The sequence below is a fragment of the Argopecten irradians genome, chromosome 1 (assembly GCF_041381155.1).
Source record: "Argopecten irradians isolate NY chromosome 1, Ai_NY, whole genome shotgun sequence".
NCBI classification, from domain to species: Eukaryota; Metazoa; Mollusca; class Bivalvia; order Pectinida; family Pectinidae; genus Argopecten; species Argopecten irradians.
The window spans coordinates 50,758,294-50,778,803 of record NC_091134.1 but is presented as its reverse complement, the minus strand read 5'-3'; the positions used below and the strand labels follow the sequence as shown (position 1 = coordinate 50,778,803).

General features: G+C 34.8%; 1 protein-coding gene across 4 annotated transcripts in view; it reads left to right on the top strand.

The window, feature by feature from the left end:
• LOC138331883 (uncharacterized) overlaps nt 1-19,763 on the top strand; it is a 34,251-nt gene extending 14,488 nt beyond the window's left edge. For 2 of the 4 annotated variants that reach the window (XM_069279740.1, XM_069279753.1), the window contains exon 2: nt 14,306-19,763. In XM_069279740.1, the coding sequence (XP_069135841.1) occupies nt 14,306-17,087 (2,782 nt within the window). In that variant the 3' untranslated portion in view covers nt 17,088-19,763. Of the gene's footprint in view, nt 1-665; nt 988-7,878; nt 8,274-14,305 lie in introns of those variants that run through there. The other 2 variants (XM_069279731.1, XM_069279748.1) reach the window with 2 other exon arrangements.
• The last annotated feature ends 747 nt before the right edge of the window (nt 19,764-20,510 follow it).

Genomic DNA, 20,510 nt, shown 5'->3' with positions numbered 1-20,510 from the left:
AACCATCTGTTATTTATTACTGTAGAAGTGTAAAAGTTATGCACTTAATTTCAAAATCTATTGATTTTGGTTTTCCTTTGTGGGAGATATACATTCCTGATTTGGCATTTCTAAACATACAGATGAACATTTTTCTTATAATACCGTATGTCTAACACTTAAACATGGAAAGTATTACCTAAACTATAAAAAGATTTTTATCTTGCCTAAAGTACACTGGACATACGATATACCGAGTCTTTGTTGTTCGGTACAGGAGTCCGATATCTGCCCAATATGCTTCAATATGATGTAAGCAGGTCATAATAAACCATACTATTGTCTAAACCGAGACATTTATCCGCCCGCGTATTTACGCGCCTTTGTGAGAAAGCATCCATCCATGATTTCAACAAACAACGCTCCCTGGGCAGAATTAGGATTCAACAAGTCGATTGATTTGTCAATATTCATAAAATTTATCTCAAATTGCAAATGGATATACCTTCTATTACAGACGCCCTTTGTTGAGCTCGACCGTTGCGTGCCATGGTCAGACGGTTATTAAGCAAATTGAGAGGCCGTTTGTGCAATTTATATTTTATATAAAAAAAAAACCATTCAGTTATCTTGAAAATACTAAAAGAAAATATGATTTCCCTGGTATATATGTTAGTATAGATAAAACAGACTCATGTTGCAATCATGACTTTCATTAATGATTTCTATAACGGTCATTAATTACCCCAAGGACACATTAGATATGCTGTTCCCGTATATGTAATGTCGGGGTTGGACGTTAACGACGGGTTAAACAATTTAAGATGGCGGATTTGGTTTCTACAAAAATTGAATGATTGATTTATCACGGTGTATATAAGTATAAAGACGTCATGCAGCCTGCCCATAATACCTACGGACCTGGGTCGGGATTATCAGGACTGGGATGGCAACCCAGGTGTGTTTCAGGCCGATTCCTTATCGATTCCCCAGGAGGAAGCGTATCAGGTAAACGTTTTAGGTAAACTTCATATGGTCACCAAATAATAACAAACAAATAATGATTTTAGCAAAGATATTGTGAAGGGTAAGAAAAACGAAGAATTTTAGAAACAAAAGAGGAATGAAATGATGCACAAGTGCAGTTTTAGTTATTAAAAAAACATTTTCAAACAACTGTTAGCTTGGAACAAAAACTCGTATATTGTATATAGAGCTTACATTTGATGGGAGCACGGTGAATCAGAAATAGGATACTGGGTGGCAATTTAGCGAAGAGCTTCACTTGAATAGTATTTAATGATCTTATCTTTTACGATTTACCTCAAAGTTTGCCTTACGTTTGCAAGTGGTTTTCCTCTTTCATCTCATATGCCCATTTCTTCTTATGAACACTGTATATCAAAGAATGTAAGGCTTTTGATATTCTTCAATATATATGCAATGTTATATATAACATTCAGTTGTTTGATGTAGTGTCACCTGGTTACGTAGTGGACATCTATAATTGATGATTTTTCATTTGAGTTTGTGGCTTGCACATCAATGGACATTGGGGTTTTTGGCAGTAGGTTATCCATGATGAATCAGGAGATGACCTTCCTGTATCTCGCATAATTCTTCACATACAACTTCTGTGAGACTGCTTACAATCTTTGTTTTTATATGCATTTACTTAAACAAACCAAATAAGCACCATGTTCCAGATTGTGACGAATAGATCCCGCGTTACGTTCGTCCAATCTAAAAAAGCAAACATAAAAAAGTAAGTAAAAGGTCATCAATTAAAATGTTCAAAAATGTAATTTTACCTTGTCATGATCATATCTACAGCAATAAGGATGATAGTTTGTACATTTGGATATGTTATTGTGATTATTATAAAGTTATATCTAAAATTAATCAAAATCGTTATATACGAATGGATTTTTTATACCCGTGCCTTGAAATAAATCCAAACACTGTCTAAAAGTATAAATAGCTTGCTTATACAATGCGTTTTGTGGGAAAAGATCTACCAGAATTTTGAAGTCAAAGGACCCACTATGTATCTAAATGTATCAAAAGACAAAACCACAATTAAAACTGTCATCAATGCTTTTCCATGTGATGTCTGCTGCAACAACATCAACAATTAAACTGAACTAAGTTTACATCAATAATGTTATTATGATATTTAAAATATATAAAATCGCTCATTCTACAATTGATTTAGATTGTGTCATAAATGTTCTCTATGGCAACGCATACTTGGTTAAACACTGTCTGAATATTAATACATACTATGATCAATTAACCGTACAAATTGTTCGATCTTAAACGTGAAATGAATCTGTACAGCGTTAAAAGTAAAAAAAAAGCATTACCCTTGATGACCTGGCCATAATGTCAGGGTCCGTGACGACCACATACATTAGCAATAAAAATAACACGAATACACAAGCGTCATAAAGTTAGACTGTTCTCTCATTATGTCAACAGGTTAATCTTAATTATTTATAAACATTCATCGGACCATAACAGTTCCTGGATAAACATCTTTTCACTTGCTATTGTTTAATTACAGATTAATGTTAACAAGTACGTATGTACGGTCATTAATTAGGGACGCTTCGACCTGAATACGTTCGTCGTAAATAGCGAAAACAAAAGTATTCGAAGCAGAATGAGTTTTACACATGGGCAATAATCTAATAATTAGACATTTTTGTACGAACGTAAGTTAAAAATGGGGCATATATCACTAAGAAAAGGACCAAATATTTACATGTAATTCAGGAACATTATCAATATGTTAAGTTCCTTGTACAAGTACTTTTCATGCCGATATCTGGTAATGATCTGGAATATATACCCAATATGAATGAACTGCGAGATTGGAAGTTCTCATAACAAGTTGTGGTAATTTATCGGAATTAAATCCTCCCAGATCATTACTATTACAGGTGATATGAGATCAAACGTCAACAGAGCTTGACCTGAGGTTGTGATATTAACCGGAGTTGCGAATATGATGTTAAGCGAATGTTATCAAGTGCCGTTTTGATTAAACGGATATATTTTCTTTTAATTACTATCCCTGATCCAAAGTCCCCCTTAGAAACTTTCTTTCTTGTTTAAACCATTTTAGTCAGATTATTTATTATTTCGATACAGTTCTAGATCCTAACTGTGTGAAGCTAGATAGGAAACCTTTTATTGCTTATGATGGGATGCTGTATATGATTTACCTGATAAGAAGCCGCCTACTATTGACAGACCAATGTGAATTTTTAAACTTACGGGGTTCTGGAGGATGTCTTTAGATTTGTTTTCGCACCTTCGATCGAAACCGTACAATAAATTATGTATTTGGACAGACACTAGATGGCAGTTATATCACCGGCTAGCAACACACAAATTATTACTTTTTCGCAGTATACGTAATAACAGGTGTGTTGTCTGTCACTAATAAAACGTAGACCTCCACTAGATTTAATTAACAAATATCGGAAGGCAATAAAGCCGCAATATCAAATAAAGGTTTTGTTGGTATCGCGTAAATCACGTAAAGATAGCTGCTACTTTTTGAATGTGACATGTCGTTATAACGCTTGTTGTATTTATACCTCTGGATAACAGACGCATCTAACATATTTTCTAAACTCATAATATATTGATTTCTATTGCATGCTAGCTATGTTATTTCACTCTAAACAGAAAAAAAACGATTATAACTGACACATTGACCTATATATAAAATACAATGATATTTGTTGATGTGCAATGGATATGATAGTGTAGTCATTGGTGGGATATCGTAATATCACTTGATTTTACCATTTTCCTTCTTTACAAATGTCAAATCTGGTCGTATTCTGTATTTGCATATTACAGAGTTATCTGCCCTTCTGGGCATCAGTTTTCATACTTTTCAGAGAAAACGTCTTTTAGGTTTGCTCTCAAAATGACGTACTTAGTATAATAAAATATAAATGACATCTTGAATAAATGTTTTGCTGTGGAGATAATTAATATGATGGACTCCCATCAAAATCTGTTTCGCGATTAATTTAAAATTTGCGTTACATTCCCATGACATTAAAATCTATTTGAATTTTATATATGTGAAAACTCTTCATTAACACATATAAGTGTATAACGTATATCAGTAGCACGAATCTTAAGTTATATAATTCGGAAGCGTACACACGATCTGTAACCCCTCGCCACATTACAGAGCTGATTAATGTGTGGCAGGTCCCCCATCGCTGTAATCAGTAACCACACACTTGGTTATACTATGGTCTATTGTAGTACATTCGGAACCTGTTGCTCCTGTCCGGGAGCGACTAGAGCAGTCTTGGAATTTATCGATTTGTGCTGAGGTACTTAACATTCGCGGTGTTGTTGGCTTAAACATAAGCCCCCGCCAGTGTCGAGATGATTAAGAGTTTAAGGGTGTAGGTATATTTATGTAAAGTGTCATGTGGACTGAGATTTTATTGATCACACAAATTTTAGATGACCTAGTCATTTGTCAAACAGGACACATGTCGTACTGCTTCTCCTATTGGGGTCGGGCCGTATGGTCGGGTACTATACAGTGCTAGACATTGGAAGGATTTGTCATTACGTCTGATAAACTAGCCCTGTACGCTTCTATAGTGATTTCTATCCAACACAGCTATGCACAGAAAGTATTAAGCATTTCTGATTTTTTAATGAAATCTATAATTACAAATCGCGCCACTTCTGTTAAATTTATCTTACTTTCAAAATAAAACACTTGTCACATTAGATTATGTGTGATTTGGCTCCGAAACAAAAACAGATTTAGGTGAATTAGGTATGTGCATATTCAAACAATGCTGATCGCCTCATGCCTAAAATTCTCAATATGAAAGAACGTGTTAAACTTGGATCACAGCCATCAAAAGCCGAATCCCTTGGTTTAACCTTGTATGAGAGAGATTTTGTCTTCATATGCTTTATTTATTCAATTGATATTCCTGTTTTAAATTGCCATCTGCAAATAAGAGCAGAAAATTATTTTTGGCTAAATCGATGGTGTTGTTATACAAAGGATTGCAAATATTTTGTGAATGAACACTCCCGCAAACAATACTCAATGGGGACGATAATACACTGTTCTTCAGAATAGAGAGTCTATTTAAATGTTTATTGTACGTCTTACGTGCGCGAGGCAGTGCTAATTGTAGTTAGGAAAACAGTTTATGTATCATTTAAGATTATATGGACTTGTTTGTGTATCTGAGTCGAACATTGATGTTGTGTTTTGTCTATCCCTACCTGTTAGCCACCAATGTTGTTGCCCTTGTCGTCATATACTTGGACTGGCTGACAATATAGTCTCTCAATTACTTCAACAAACATCTCATGGCATCTAACATTCGGTAGTTTGAATCAAATGTTAATTATGCACAAGATACCGGGCAATTTACTATTGAATCTTGCAATGGCAGACACAGGCGCAGTAGTTTCCAATTATGGAGAAGGAAAAAAAACCCAAAGAATGTACGGTACAATTCACAAGTTGAATTCGTTACCCGTACTCGTTTTTCAGTTGAATATCTATTAATTGAACAAAATATTGGAATGTAAATATACTACATTGGAGATTGATCTCACAAAAGAAAGAGCGATAAAGAGAGTTGATGTTCTTTACTGAAATAGCATGTTTTGTCTATTGAATCCCATTTTTATGTATGCACCAAGTTACAGTATGTTTAAATCGATGAGTTAAACAATAAGTCTATGCAACACAAAAGGAAAACAACAAATACCGCACCATACTAAACAGACATGCAATCGCCACTCAAAAACGACACAAAAACTATAATCAAACCATCAGTTACATACTTCGTGTAATTTTCTTTTTTTTTATTTACCTTTCACTTGGTATTGCTAACCCTCTATGGCAAGCTCCTGTGTGAGTTATCTACTTGGGGCCAGGGGATGCGTCCTAGGTAGCTGTCATGTACGTATGACCAAAATCAATGTATTACCTCCTTAAACGCTACCTGCAAAGTTCACCAAGCAAATATGTTCAAGCTGATCATATTGAACTGTAAATACACATATCTTCAACATATCGCGCGTTAGGTAACAGTAGCAGCTACCACTAACGAAAAAAATACATACATCGTATTTCTCCACAAGAAAAACGTCACGCAAAAAGTTCTTATCAACATGAATCAGAGTATACCTGGTGAATGATAGTTTCTGTGAAGCCTGTATTCTGTGGAAAATTTAGTAAATTCTCCAATTGGTTGTATTAAATTTTGTCTTAATAAATGGAAATTGAAACTACGTAATTAGATTAAATTTATATAACGAAAATAATGGTTTTGAAAATAGATATTTTTGAACGATACAATGATGTATCATTTATTGCTACATTAACATGACAATTGTAAGGGTCAATGGTTCTATTAGCATAATATTATTTCATTTTATTTGTTACACTCATTTTCATTCGAACATTTATGCATAATTAGTACCTCACTAAGTGAATTAAATCAAATTATAAGCATTCCTTAACGGACGGACATTATTTTCCGGGTTGCGTCTATGAAGAATGTCCTTCCGTTTGACATGACTTCATAAACCAAAACGAAATTGAGAATAATTCTTCAATGTATATTAATCATCCATATATGGTAACCAATTTTTGAATCAACTTTATGGAAATTCATCATTTATTTTTGGTTGCCATGGTACAATCAAGGTAACAGCTGGTGTAAGGTGTCTGGCACTCATTACGAAGGTGTGGTTATAATGATTGCTTTTCATTGCCCACAGTGATCCAGACAGCATTGTGTAACAGGCGAACAAATATCACTCCGGGAAAGTTTCAAAGTTAAAGAATGAATAGTCCAGAGATCGAGAGTGTATTTTTATCTAAAACGTAACATTGCACAAAGTAACAGTCAACTTGAGATCACGTCTCCGCTATCTGTGTGAAGGTGTGGTGTGTGTAGTTTGGAGCGTGACTTCAGAATCACGTTTAATACTAATAGAAGGCATTCTGCACTATGGATTGGTTTACTTTCCTTCCTATTAGTAACAATGCAATACTATTATCATGACCTCTTTTCATCTGCAAATATTGTCTTCTTTTCTGCTTGTTATTCCTAGTTTCCTTGAAACCGGCCAATATGAATAAGCATTGATGACCCCTTGAAAATGAGTCCATGTGTTGTCATATTTTGAACGTTTTCTGGGAATTATTGCAACCTTCTGAAATAATTTTCCTTATGTGTTTTAAACAAAAACTACATACTGGTTTATGTATGTTATATATGTGTCAGATGATATTATCTTAATTTTATTAATTATCTAGAATTCCTAATGTTCACGCTCGTTCAGGAATTCACCGACGCTATTTTGGCCACCCACTCACTCACCAATATGTGTCGTTAAACTCGACATCATGATACAATTCGTAAATAATTAATATTAAATGTTTCAATCAATTAATTAACTCATCTAAGTAGAAACTAAATTAGAGTCAATTTAAGTTTATGTTCTTTGCTTAAAAGATATGTAATTAAACTTGAAATGGACAAAAATATGATTTCAGCCATAAAGCTTTGTTATCGTTTTATGACAAGGGATAGATAAATGTAGTTACATTTTAATTAAGGCTTACACTGAGTCACACTTCATTAACTGTTCCGAAATATTTCATGATCGAATTCGAACATAGCTAGCTTAATACATATACCTCTATATAGATTTAAAGCCAACTTTACAAGAAAAAAAAGTTATTTTAGGTTTGCAGAAATATGAATTATTCATCGTGGGTAAGTTCACAATGTAACGTGTTTACGGACACCCGGGGAGGTTTTTGGCGTCTAAATCCGGTTAAGGATCAGTTAATATTTGGCTAGTATGTGAGGGTGCATTACCTGCCCACACGTTTTAGACCTGTAATCTTCAGGTAACACACAGGTAACAGTACAGGTGCATATCGAATGTTACCTCTGTAACACACCTGTGATATTGTGCACCGTTATAATGTCTCCATACTCCTGACCTCTGGAAATATTCTCGGCCAAAATATTGAAGTGGTCACCAAGTAAACTCATACTCTATCTAAACTGGACACGAGTGGACCTTCAAGGACATCTGGATTTAGATAATGGGCACTTTTCTCATTGTGGCGTATCATATTACATGGAAATGAAGATATACGAACGAAATATCAAAATATTTACATAAGTTATTTACATATGTATATGGTATTTTGGATCGGTTGGGATGGATTAGTAGGAGACCCGTGTCGATCGGTAGGTGTTTTGATAATCGTCTACATCACTACCATGCTTTATTACTCGTTCCAATGCTATATAAACTGGGAATTCCCATAGCATTTTATATATTTACACATGTATATAATATCAAATGTTCTCAATCTATTTCTAATAATATCATTGACGTTTTGTGTCTATTACTACATTTATAATGTTGTATATTAACCTGATGTAATTCATCAGGACGCATTGATTGCTTCATACAATATACAAGATAAACATTCTTAGTGATATTACTTGATTATATGGTATTTAAGTGTTTGTTGGCGGCGAATGTAGAATACATCTTTCCTGTTAAATCAAAGTAAATATTAAATCCAAAATATTAATGACGATTATGATTCATTATCTGATTCAATTTCGGGTTGGTCCATTCAATTTCATCTTACTTAATTACATATATATATGTATATATAAAACATACAATCAGGCGAATATCTGACGTCTCTTGGCCTTGAATATATAGAGTTAAATGAATATATGAGTTACTATCTAATACCTGGGATATAAATATAGAAACATAGGTTCTGTTTTTATTACAATTTAAAGTTATTATTATGAACTGCATTACCCATTACAAAAGAAGACGCGTTTGTTATTGGCAATGTATTTATCAATAAGTACGCACGTTGATGTCATATATCTGTGGTAATTTGGAATGTTGATGTTTGTTATTGGTAATGTATTTATCAATAAGTACGCACGTTGATGTCATATATCTGTGGTAATTTGGGATGTTGATGTTTGTTATTGGTAATGTATTTATAAATAAGTACGCACGCTGATTTCATATATCTGTGGTAATTTGGGATGTTGATGTTTGTTATTGGTCATTTATTTATCAATAAGTACGCACGTGTATGTCATATATCTGTGGTAATTTGGGGTGTTGATGTTTGTTATTGGTAATGTATTTATAAATAAGTACGCACGCTGATTTCATATATCTGTGGTAATTTGGAATGTTGATGTTTGTTATTGGTCATGTATTTATCAATAAGTACGCACGTTGATGTCATATATCTGTGGTAATTTCGGATGTTGATGTTTGTTATTGGTAATGTATTTATCAATAAGTACGCACGTTGATGTCATATATCTGTGGTAATTTGGGGTGTTGATGTTTGTTATTGGTCATGTATTTAACAAAAGGTATCCACGTTAATGTCATATATCTCTGGTAATTTGGGATGTTGATGTTTGTTATTGGTTATGTATTTAACAAATGATATCCACGTTAATGTCATATATCTGTAATAATTTGGGATGCTAGTGTTTGTTGACACCTTAATTTCTCCTCATATCATTGCCATTGTCTAAAGCACTGCATTCGTGCCTATATTGGCAGGTATCTGAGTTACTATGATTTTATTCTGGATCATTAATTGATAAATGTCCATGGTCAAAATGGTGATAGACTGGGTATAGAAAATACATTTCATTTAGGTATATCTCATATATATTTATCATAACAAATTATAAATCAATAGCATTTATGTGAATATTTCACTGTCGCCATTTATTTATCGCCTAGGGTGTATTTAATGTTAAATACCTAACCAATAGTTTAATATTATAAACTCAGTCCTTCCATCCAAACAAACACTAAATTGTACGTATTCTTCTTCACACTCCACTGCGGAATTAATGTGATTTAAACAAGGAATTACAATTGTTTGTTTGTGCCAAGTTTGGCACCTGCTGAAGGTAGATACAGTCTACCTGTAAATGAATACCTGTCTTATTCTGACCCAGTGACCCCGCCTGACCCCGGCCTTTGTTTCATTAATAGTTACAAGTCAGCGTAGAACAAGAATAGCACGTGTTTATCTCGGAAATCAAACTCACATAGTTTCATGTCACAGTTAACTCATATCTGAACGTCAAAACACGTGTACATATTTACATGTTTCAAAATTTTAAAATAGAACGTCAAACTATGTGTGTAAAGAGTTTGAACAGGTAACATTATGTCGACAGCAGGGACAAAAATAATACAAGTACAAAGAAACAAAATATAGGTATGATTTACAAATTATTCCCACATGGCTCATTCTATTAATGCTTTTCATTGTAGTAAATATATACGATAAAAACGCAGTAAAAATGACATTTTGCAATATAATGTTATTCTGCATAAGCGTGACCTTAGTCAGAACCTCTAGCTCGTTTGCTGTTTTCACCTTACACGTAATCAAAGTGTTGTTAATGAAATGGAAATGTATAAATGACGTAATTATTATATCAAACCATGTATATGGTTGACTTGTAAGCATATCAATTACTTTATCCAGCATGCCATTTTGTATAAAAACTTTTCCGTAGTTCTCAAGCACTCATCAAATTTCAACAACTTTCCTATTCTGCGCCCTACCCTCTTCCAAAGTCTACCTGTTCTTTCTGATTGTTGATTTACTAGTGTCATCAAAAGACCCCACCACTTGCCCCACATGACCTCAACAATCGTTCCCTGTTGACGTATGGACTCATTATATCGTATTACATAACATATATGGAACTATTTTATTTGACTGGGAATTCAATCAAAGTTTCAAGGGTAATAACTGTTTTATCCTTTGCGGTAATGTATATTGTATGTTTATATAAACAGTGTAAAGTTGTGGAACAGGTGTTTCGTGAGCTCTGGAATATCTGTTTGATATGCATATTTGAGTCATTGGCACTTCAAGGTCTCTTCAAATATAAGCATCCTATTTATTTGTACACTTGAAGCAAATGCCAAAACAGCATGAAATAATTTAAAGCCTTTATGGTAAGGAAATTCGTTATTAGTCCGGTGCGCCATGTACTTTTTGACGACCTTCAAGTGAATAGCAACCTTGAAGGTGTGGCCATGGATTGACGTATGCTGAAAAATATATCACAATTTCTGTATGTCTTTTTTTAAATATTGACCGTACCAATTGATCGCCTTCAACAACGCTTTAATCAAACAGATACTGCTATTTTATGGCCGAGGGAATCGGTCTCGTAAGTATCTAACAGATACGCATAAAGATAGTCTTGTCACATTGTAAAAACGAAAACCTAGACTCATTGTATCCAAGCTGTTGACAAATGGCACGTCGCGGTGTTTGTCGATAACGAAAATAGATTACTAAAGAACGAACGCCTACATGAATAAAACATAAAAATAAAAGCCTTAAAAAACTTTAAATGTTTTTGTAATATCCTGTACCCTTGAAGGACCAATATTCGCCAGGGTAATCAAATCTTCCGTATATCAACAAACCAGAAAGAAATAAAATGTACCAATTTTATCAAAACAAATACATAATATTTTGTCTTACTTGTACAACAAATTGTCTATCAATTTGTTATTTATCTACCGCGAGACGGAAGATTTCTACCTGCCGGTCGCTAGGTGATGGCCGACACAATAGAGACCTATTTTCGTCAGAGGGGCTGTTTGGCTTATTATGAAAATTGACGTAATTCCAAATAAATATTGAACAGCAGGCGCTTGTGAGATCGTGTTAAAGCTGAACATTTCTTAATTTTACATCGCTTTTTAGTCTTTAAACCTCTTGGTTATGGAAAGTGGCGAACACCTCTGTTTACATATAATAAAGTTATGTTTTCAACAGTACCGAACCAAAAATTTCGGATGAGTTGAATCGCCAAAATAATTTGTAATAACTCAAAATCTGGGCTATGAATCACATGATCAGACACGTGACTTCCGGTATATTGTTGACGTTCTGCTGATCAGTGAACATGGACAGTCAAACGCTGACGGTTAGGGTTTTAAAGTTTTATTTAAAATGGACTTAAGAAAATACCTTCATTTTGGGGTATATTGCTACATCGTTTTTATAAATCAATTGGTTATAGCATACAATCTTTTTTAAGCATGACAAATCTTCCTTGATCAAATCTGCTTTTGCAGACGACACTCTTTATGAAATCACGCGATAGTTAATGAGATATAAGCAACATTGAAAACATGACGAAAACAAGTCATTGACGAATTTAGGGCACTTGACCATATGTTTCATCGCCATCTGCATATGATACTGTCTGATTTGCAGTTTTTTATAAGCTGCACTCAATGTTTTGTATGGTTGCTAACTAAACGCTAATTACCAAGGAAACAAGTACCAAACGCCACATCGACACCTCCATATCACGCCATCCTCGGTGTCTCACTTATCACAATAAATGTTTCTTTTGAAATGCCAGTTCGATTACAAGAAGAACATTGTGCATTTCTATGGCAACTGTTATCTGGGTTCATGACCTTTTGTTGCTAGAGCACGTTCTAAGTTAATATTGGGTGTGTGCTATATTTTAGATAGTTTTGTCAAACATTTCCTATTAATATGTGAACAATGATTATAGGAAATACCCTTGTCATATGTATTACTAATATAATGCTACTATTGATGAAATAGCACGATAGTAATAAACAGCAGGCATTTCACCTGAATGCACTGAACTGAAGTTAGACGATTGAGAAATCTAAGGCGAGATTTATTTTGTTAACCTTCCATAACTCTACACAAGCGACTGTAAGTGTTACAAAAAGAGTTCTGAATGGGTGTTTATATTTATTGCACAATAATTCCAAAATACGACAACATCATAAATGACGCACATTCCAAAATAAACACATACAAACGCATATACACTGAATGTGTTCTGAACTTGTTTAGAGTAGACTTTATTACATACTAAACAGCCTGGCTAACCTATTCGTATGATCTAATCCAGTTGTCGTCAGTTCCGTATCTACTGTACCCGTCAAAGTCCTCTGTGGTTTGAAGTCATACACAACCCAGCGCATCGGGATTAAGTTTTATACACAAACGCAGTGTGGAACATGGCAACAGCTTTACGATGCACCCGAATAAAAGGCACTCGACTAAAATTGATTTACATGTAAACTTACTAGAGCATACCTAGTCATTTATCATTCGACACATGCATCAATATCTAATGGTACTGCTGTCTCGGTCCTTGCCAAGAAATCCTACTTTTAGTGTGAATATAATCTAGTACGTGAAAGAAAAAATAGATACTGCACGTACAATTTACAATGATCGTTTCCTTAATTGGAAACAATACTAATAAAATCTGTTACCTGTAAGTGATCGAGATCGGGTTATCTCAGTCGAGGGCTAAGATTTTGTAACATAATCCCAACCGAGGCGATAGCCGAGGTTGGGATGTTACAAAATCTTAGCCCGAGACTGAGATAACCCGATCTCGATCACTTAAAGGTAATAGATTTTTTTTCTCGCGCCTCTAAGATATAACAAAACCCATCTATATACGCGTTCAGAGTGTAAAACTATCCCGTCTTGGGCCTCCTGGTTCAAAGCCGATTAACCATTTCATCTGCGCTTCGATTTCAGTCATTCCGCATAAAACTATAGTTCGGTTATATAAAAAGAGAAAACGATGATCAATCGGTACATACTGTTTTCATGATTAAAAACAACAACCAAACAATGCATGGTAAATGACTGAATGCATATATTTCTAATAATATTGATTATCTGACGCTTGTGACGTCACCGGTTTGAGAGTTTGACGTCACATGCGCGGACTGTTACATGAATGGCGTAAAATTCCGCCAAAATTCGCGTAAAGGTACCAGACAGATCGGACGAGATAGAAAAATCTAGCACCGGGTATCAAGTGAGATTTCCCTGTCCGAGGTGCGAACAATACATATTAAGATGTTGCATCTGCTATACATTGTTATATTACAGGATAAGAAGTATGACATTGCTTCGCTCACACAAGGGATTTGTCATCTTAAGACAAGATCCAAAATAGACATAAATGATACTATTAGTGTGGTATCAAAACCCATAACTATTACAACAACCGTATGCTTTCCTCTTTTTTTATTATGTAATTTTTAATTGAATGTTATTCGTTATAAAAATGTGTCTAAATGTTTCCATTCGATTCAACATCATCATGTGCTAACGTCAAACTGCTTATATAGTACTGATTAACCTTCTTGTTTTTTCCAGATCATTGAAAGCAGTAACATTTAAGGAAAAACCGGAACCCGCGTTCCACAATTCGCATCCGTTTCCATTTGATCCTGGCCTAGATGTGACATCTCCTGAATTAGAATCCCGCTTACACCTTGACTATGACCGCATGGTATCCAGCGTTGAAGATGCTATTATGGAGGACCAAAACCGAAACCGACATCGTGTCACACCGAAAGAACTTTTGGTGAAGAGCAATCCAAGCCTCTACGCCGAAGTGAGTATAAACCGTCAAAGTAACAATATGCTTTCCAATCGCCGGTGGGAAATAGACTCGCGTAGCAAAGACGATTCAAATGTGAAACAGATGTCCCGACTGGAAGCTCCAGGCCCATCGTTTCCGTTTCTATCCCGAACTAGTAGTATGAACAATCTTCATAATTATCCTACTGGTAAAATGTTACGGAAGCACCATTCACACAGTAACCAGGACCTCTCCGGTGTAGACCGGAGAGACCACAACAAATATACCGCAGCGTTACATCGTCAACATAATTATAGTATGGAAGACCTCAGACACGTGAGTGAGTCGGATAAGGAAAACAGAAGGGCGCTCCACTTTCCAGCCATTCGTAGAGAACGCACAAAGACAATGGCTCCAAGTAGCTTCCCTGGGTCAGACCCTTCTGGTGTGAATTTGCCTAATGTTAGATCCGATCTTTCTGGGCCGTTGCAAAACGGTAGTCATGGTGAATTTCGTGTGAATCACTCCACAAAGGACAACTTCCGAATGAACGGGAAACCATTCACTCAAAAGATGGAGAAGTGGTTTTCTGAAATACCTGGTGAGGGATATGATGATTCACGTTTTCAAGAAAATTCGGATAGTTCTAAATCATCTTCACAGAAAGAAAAACACATGAATGGCCCGTCACGATCACAATGGAAGGTTCCTGTGTTAAAACCTATGCAAAACATTCCAAACAAGTACTTAGAGCTTAGGAATGAAATCAATGCAAATGGGACAGTGAACAAGGACACTAATATCAACAGAGACCAGTACAAACTGAGGCAGAAGTATCTACTACAGCTGAAAATGAACGCAGCGGCCGAAGAGCGCGAACGTCATCTGTCAAAACTCGCCGCTGAGTTTGATCATGATTCACGACAATACACTTTTAACACAGACTGGTGTCCTCCAACTGAACAAAATCATAGGTATACACTTGAAGATCTGGCAAGAGCCAGAAAGCAAACAGGTGATGGCGTTAGAAAGATCGACATAGGGGAATTCGCTATCGACGCGTACAATATCAAACCTAACTCCAAATTCACATTTGCACACCTGAATTCTAACGGATTACACGGTACATCCAATGACCAAAGTAATAGCGAATCAGTAAGTTCAAATGACTCAGGAGTCCAGCGGACTCCAGAACGAAGTGATCCATCAAAGACTACTATTGTTAATCTGGAAATGTCTCGTAGTCCTAAATCAAATAAAACCAGACATGGGCATTTAGAAAGTTCTTCTAATGACCACAATGGTTTATCCAGCCTCAAACGGCCAGGTAATAGTGCTGTTACCAGTAACACTGATTCTTCCTATGACACAAAACATAGCAAAGGTTATGGCAGGTCAAAAACTGTGCTTTCCAAATTCAAAACGTTGGAGGTGTTTGGAAATGATACAAAGTCAAATAAAATCCATGAATATCCTGATCAAGGAAAGTTAATGGGTTCAATGCTCACAACCGAGGAAAATGGAAGCAGTGGTTCCAAAAAGCCGACAAAAGTGCCAGTTTACAAACTTGATTTAAAAGCGATTACTAGGAAGTCTGTGAAACAATGTCCAGAAAATGCAGAGAATACTAGAGCACTTAGTGACAATATCTTAATTCCTACACTATCTTTAGAATTCCGAACTGGCGAAGTTGTGGTTAATCGGAAGTCTGGTATAGGGGCTAGTATCAGCGCGAGAAATAAGTCGCCGAAAAGGAATCTCGCTCAGAAGTCATCAGCCGAAAGCGAGAGTGTGCATGAACTCGTCGACCGCGGGGCTGGATCTAGTTATAATCCAGACAGAATGGGCGTGGGGAGTCATGGCACAAGTACGATCACACCGGATATTCAAAGTAGCCTCCCAAACACGCAAGAGCAGACTGGAACTCCAATTCCGCCACCTGTATCGGATAAGACCAGCGATAAAGTACCAACTCCAGAAGCTGTAGATGAAGGATTTATCAACGGAGATTCTCCAATGGGAAACGTTAATGATAGTGGCAAAGAAACGGAAAATAAAGAAACTTTGCAGGACGAAAATAATGCAGAGGCACATCACGTAGACATCACGCCCCCAACAGAATTAGAAAATGAAAATTCGCAACAAATTCCAGATGAGGTGAATGAAATAAAAAATAAAGAATATGAAATTCAAGAAGAAATGCTGATGGAATCTACTGTTCAGCTAACTGAACAAATGCCTTCGGACCAAAACTTAGGGGAAACCATTGAAACTGATTCTAAAGACCCCGACGTCGAAGCAATTGATATCGGTGAAATAGAAGATAAGAAAGACATTATCGAAGATGAAAACGCGGAAGACATAATTACGAAAAGGGACGCTGCAACATCTGTGTCAACGATACATAAAACCCCGAGACAACCTGCAGATACCCCTATAGAATTAGGAGAAACTCCGGAAAATGATTTGGAAGAAAAACAGAACGAGGAAAGTGTGATTCAGGAAGAGGGAACAGAGCAAAACGATGCGACAGTTGGTGTTGTTCCTGGTAGATCACAGTCCTCTAATGTTTAATGTAGTGAGATGATGCCATTGTTCATAATGCATTTTAGGCAACAAGGATACTTGTATCTTGGTGCAAGATTATTGTCATGTTGATGTACACTAGCCTTCTAATGTCCGTAAGATGCTATGTTCTGCCCAGGTTTGATTTCAACATAATTAGACATAGAATTAAGCACAAGTCATCGCTTTCCACCAACGAAGAAATTACTAATCATTTTGTTTAAGTATCAGGATGACGTTGTTAGCTTTCGGCTTTGTAACCCACACAAAGAAATATTGTATATATCAAAATGGATATCAAAATTTCTAATTTGTCTCGTTTTAGAGTTATGAAACCAAACTGCACGGGGAATGTGTGAAATTGAAATTTTAAAATTCAAATTCATTTCCCGAACCATTTGGTAATGATTGTAAAATGATTTAGATTTCAACACATGTATTTGATGATATATAAAACTTTCCCCATTGAAAAATTGTCCCCTTTACATGCGCTAATAATTTTTTAGATATCAAAATAATGTTGTCATTTTTTAATATTCTTCAATCATTTTTCTTTTCGCAGTACGCGAACCTTGAGTGCAAATGTAGAGAATTAAAGAAACAACATTTATTGCCTTATTATTGTTTAATTTTTATTAATAGCCATTGCCGCATGTGAAAAATCAGGCATTTTCTTAATTCCTTGAGGAATCCAAAAGTGCCAGAATACGTAAAACAGTAATCATACCCGTTAATATTCTTCGTATTTATTGTTTTGGTACTGGTTATGTATTAAATGTTATTATCAAAATATCATTGCTGGAATGTTGCATGTGTACTTAGAAACATATCGTGACTTTCCCGGAGTGACGAAATAGAATTCAGTTTTAGAGAAAGGCGATAGAAAGTTTTTTACTCTATTTTATTTGGTTTATGCATAACACTGCAATCATGTTCATGGCTGAAGTGTATCGATAATCAGTATATTGAATTCGATTATACTTAATGTTTTATAACGTGATTTAGATGTACTTTAGGCCTACTTAACACATCTGGGCGAATGTCTCGCTCAATAGATTAAATCTTATATGTAGCATGTATATGGTACTCCAGAAAAAAGGTGGGGAAATGTCCACTGAAACGATACGAGATAATAACTTCCTTGCTTCACCAAGAAGATATTGCATCTTGCAAATAGTGCTACTACAGTTGGCAATAATGTTGTGATCAAAGGGAGACAACTTCCGTTATTTTTTTAGTGTACCGTCGTATCACCAACATATTGATTGTTTTTTCTATTATTTTATGTACATTTCTAAATTCATATAATGCTTACTTTTCATAATTACATTATTTTAAGTGTAGTTTTCCCAGACATTGGTAGCAATTTTATCGTTTATCTTCCGTAAATTTGCACACATATTTCCAATACACGCTTTAACATAGATTTTTAACAAGCGGTCTGCTTTATCAATTTTCAATACCAAATATTAAAGAAAATGTATTATTTTTAGAGAATTTTAGCGAATAATGACTTAGAGCAAGTTTTATACCAAAGTAATTAGTGAAACTCACAGACAATCCACAGTTAAGAGTGCTTTCTTTTATCACCATTTCAATAAAAAAAAAGTTGCGTACACTATTTCTTTGAAAGCTTTTATACACTATGAGTATGACATTAATCAATAACACTCCTTATTCAAGAATTGTACCAAATAGACAGAGGACACATTTTATATGCTTTAGATATGATTGCACCGTGCACCTGTAAAACCAACTTCTGTTTTAAAACAAGAATAGTCAATTTCATGTCTTTTATATTGAGATCATCAGCAACATGTGAATGGATATTCCGTCTTCGCATATTGCAGCTACCTCCCTCGCGGGTAAATATTCATTGTGAAGTGATTATTTTGTGAAAAAGTATGAAGTTACGCTTACAAACACATGGCGTCACAACCAATACCTACCCGCAAAGGCAGACAACTCTGTAATGTATAAATACAGAAAATAATAAATGTACCTATTATTGGTTTTATTGGAAGTTTCAGGCGTGGATACATAAAAATGTTATATAGACCATAAACATTATATGAAATGTAATTTTATCAAAGAACATTCATAGAAATTACTCTTGATATGTTATTTTAAAATATTGTTTCTATAATACACAGGCATTATATTTTATAGACTGACAATGTATTTTTAATGTTTAAAGTGACATAAAGCATCATCAATGCATTAATTAACTTAATTATTAATTATTTTTTAATCATTGTATCCGTTCTCTCTCGTGCTTTTTCAATTTTACATAAATCAATCATGCAAAATATCCTTAAATTAGTCAATATGCACAACCTCACGTTTTTCCTACATACATGTACTTAAAATAATATGTGATATAAATGTTTCGACACTACATTTCTAAAATGATTAAATGTTTATTTGATTATATGTAATGTTAATGTTTAATTCTACATATTGGAAATCATATGTGATATCAGCCTGGCAATATCACATTTCCAAAAAAATTCTGTGATAAAGTTATTTAAGTGTAGATATTTATCGTTTCACGTGACCTGTCTTGTGCAGATTCCACTTTTCGCTGCATTTATATGGCCAAATATAGGCCAAAATGTGTGATAAAACTGCTTTATTAATATAAGAATTCGCCATATATCATGAATAAATTAAGTGAAAGTTTGATTTGGTGTTTTGTTTTATCCTAAATCATCATAATAAAATGTTTTTTTTTGTGTGGTTATAAGTTCATCTGTATTATACTCCAGAGATAACTAGAAGACACCATTACCTGACCAAAGGGAGATAACAATGGCATGCTAAAATAAATTGCAACATGCTCTAACACATAAGCATAAATCAAAACAAAAGAAATTAATGTTCCTATGTTTTCTACATAATTGTGTTAAAAACGCATATTTCATCACTTTTTATTATTAATAACGTTGACAAAATGTTATATATAATTTTTGGACATTTGAAAAAAACAAAAACAAACAGAAAACCTCAAAATTGAGAAGAAAAACCTCAAAATCAAAGCATTACCAAAATATACAAAGCAGACATGTAGAACCAGATGCACAAGAAGTGTGGGCGTTTTTCTTTTGCTTCATCGAAGACACCTGTTATACAAGTCAAAGTCGAATTACAGTTTAAACAATTCAATTGATAATGTGAAGTTTGAATTATGTCAGTGATTTATGGACGTAATGGTAGGCATTAGACGATAATTTACTTGTTTAGGGTTCATCATTTTGCCCGACTTTTTAATTCAAATTGTGATGACATAACTCTGTACAGTAAATGAAACAGAACACTTGAACTGTTCAGGAGCATCTTATCCCATTTTCCTTACACTCCAGTACAGTACTCTATACCGTCATACTGGGTTGTAATGTTGTGTATATTACTCCGTGGTAAATCAGGAAATAG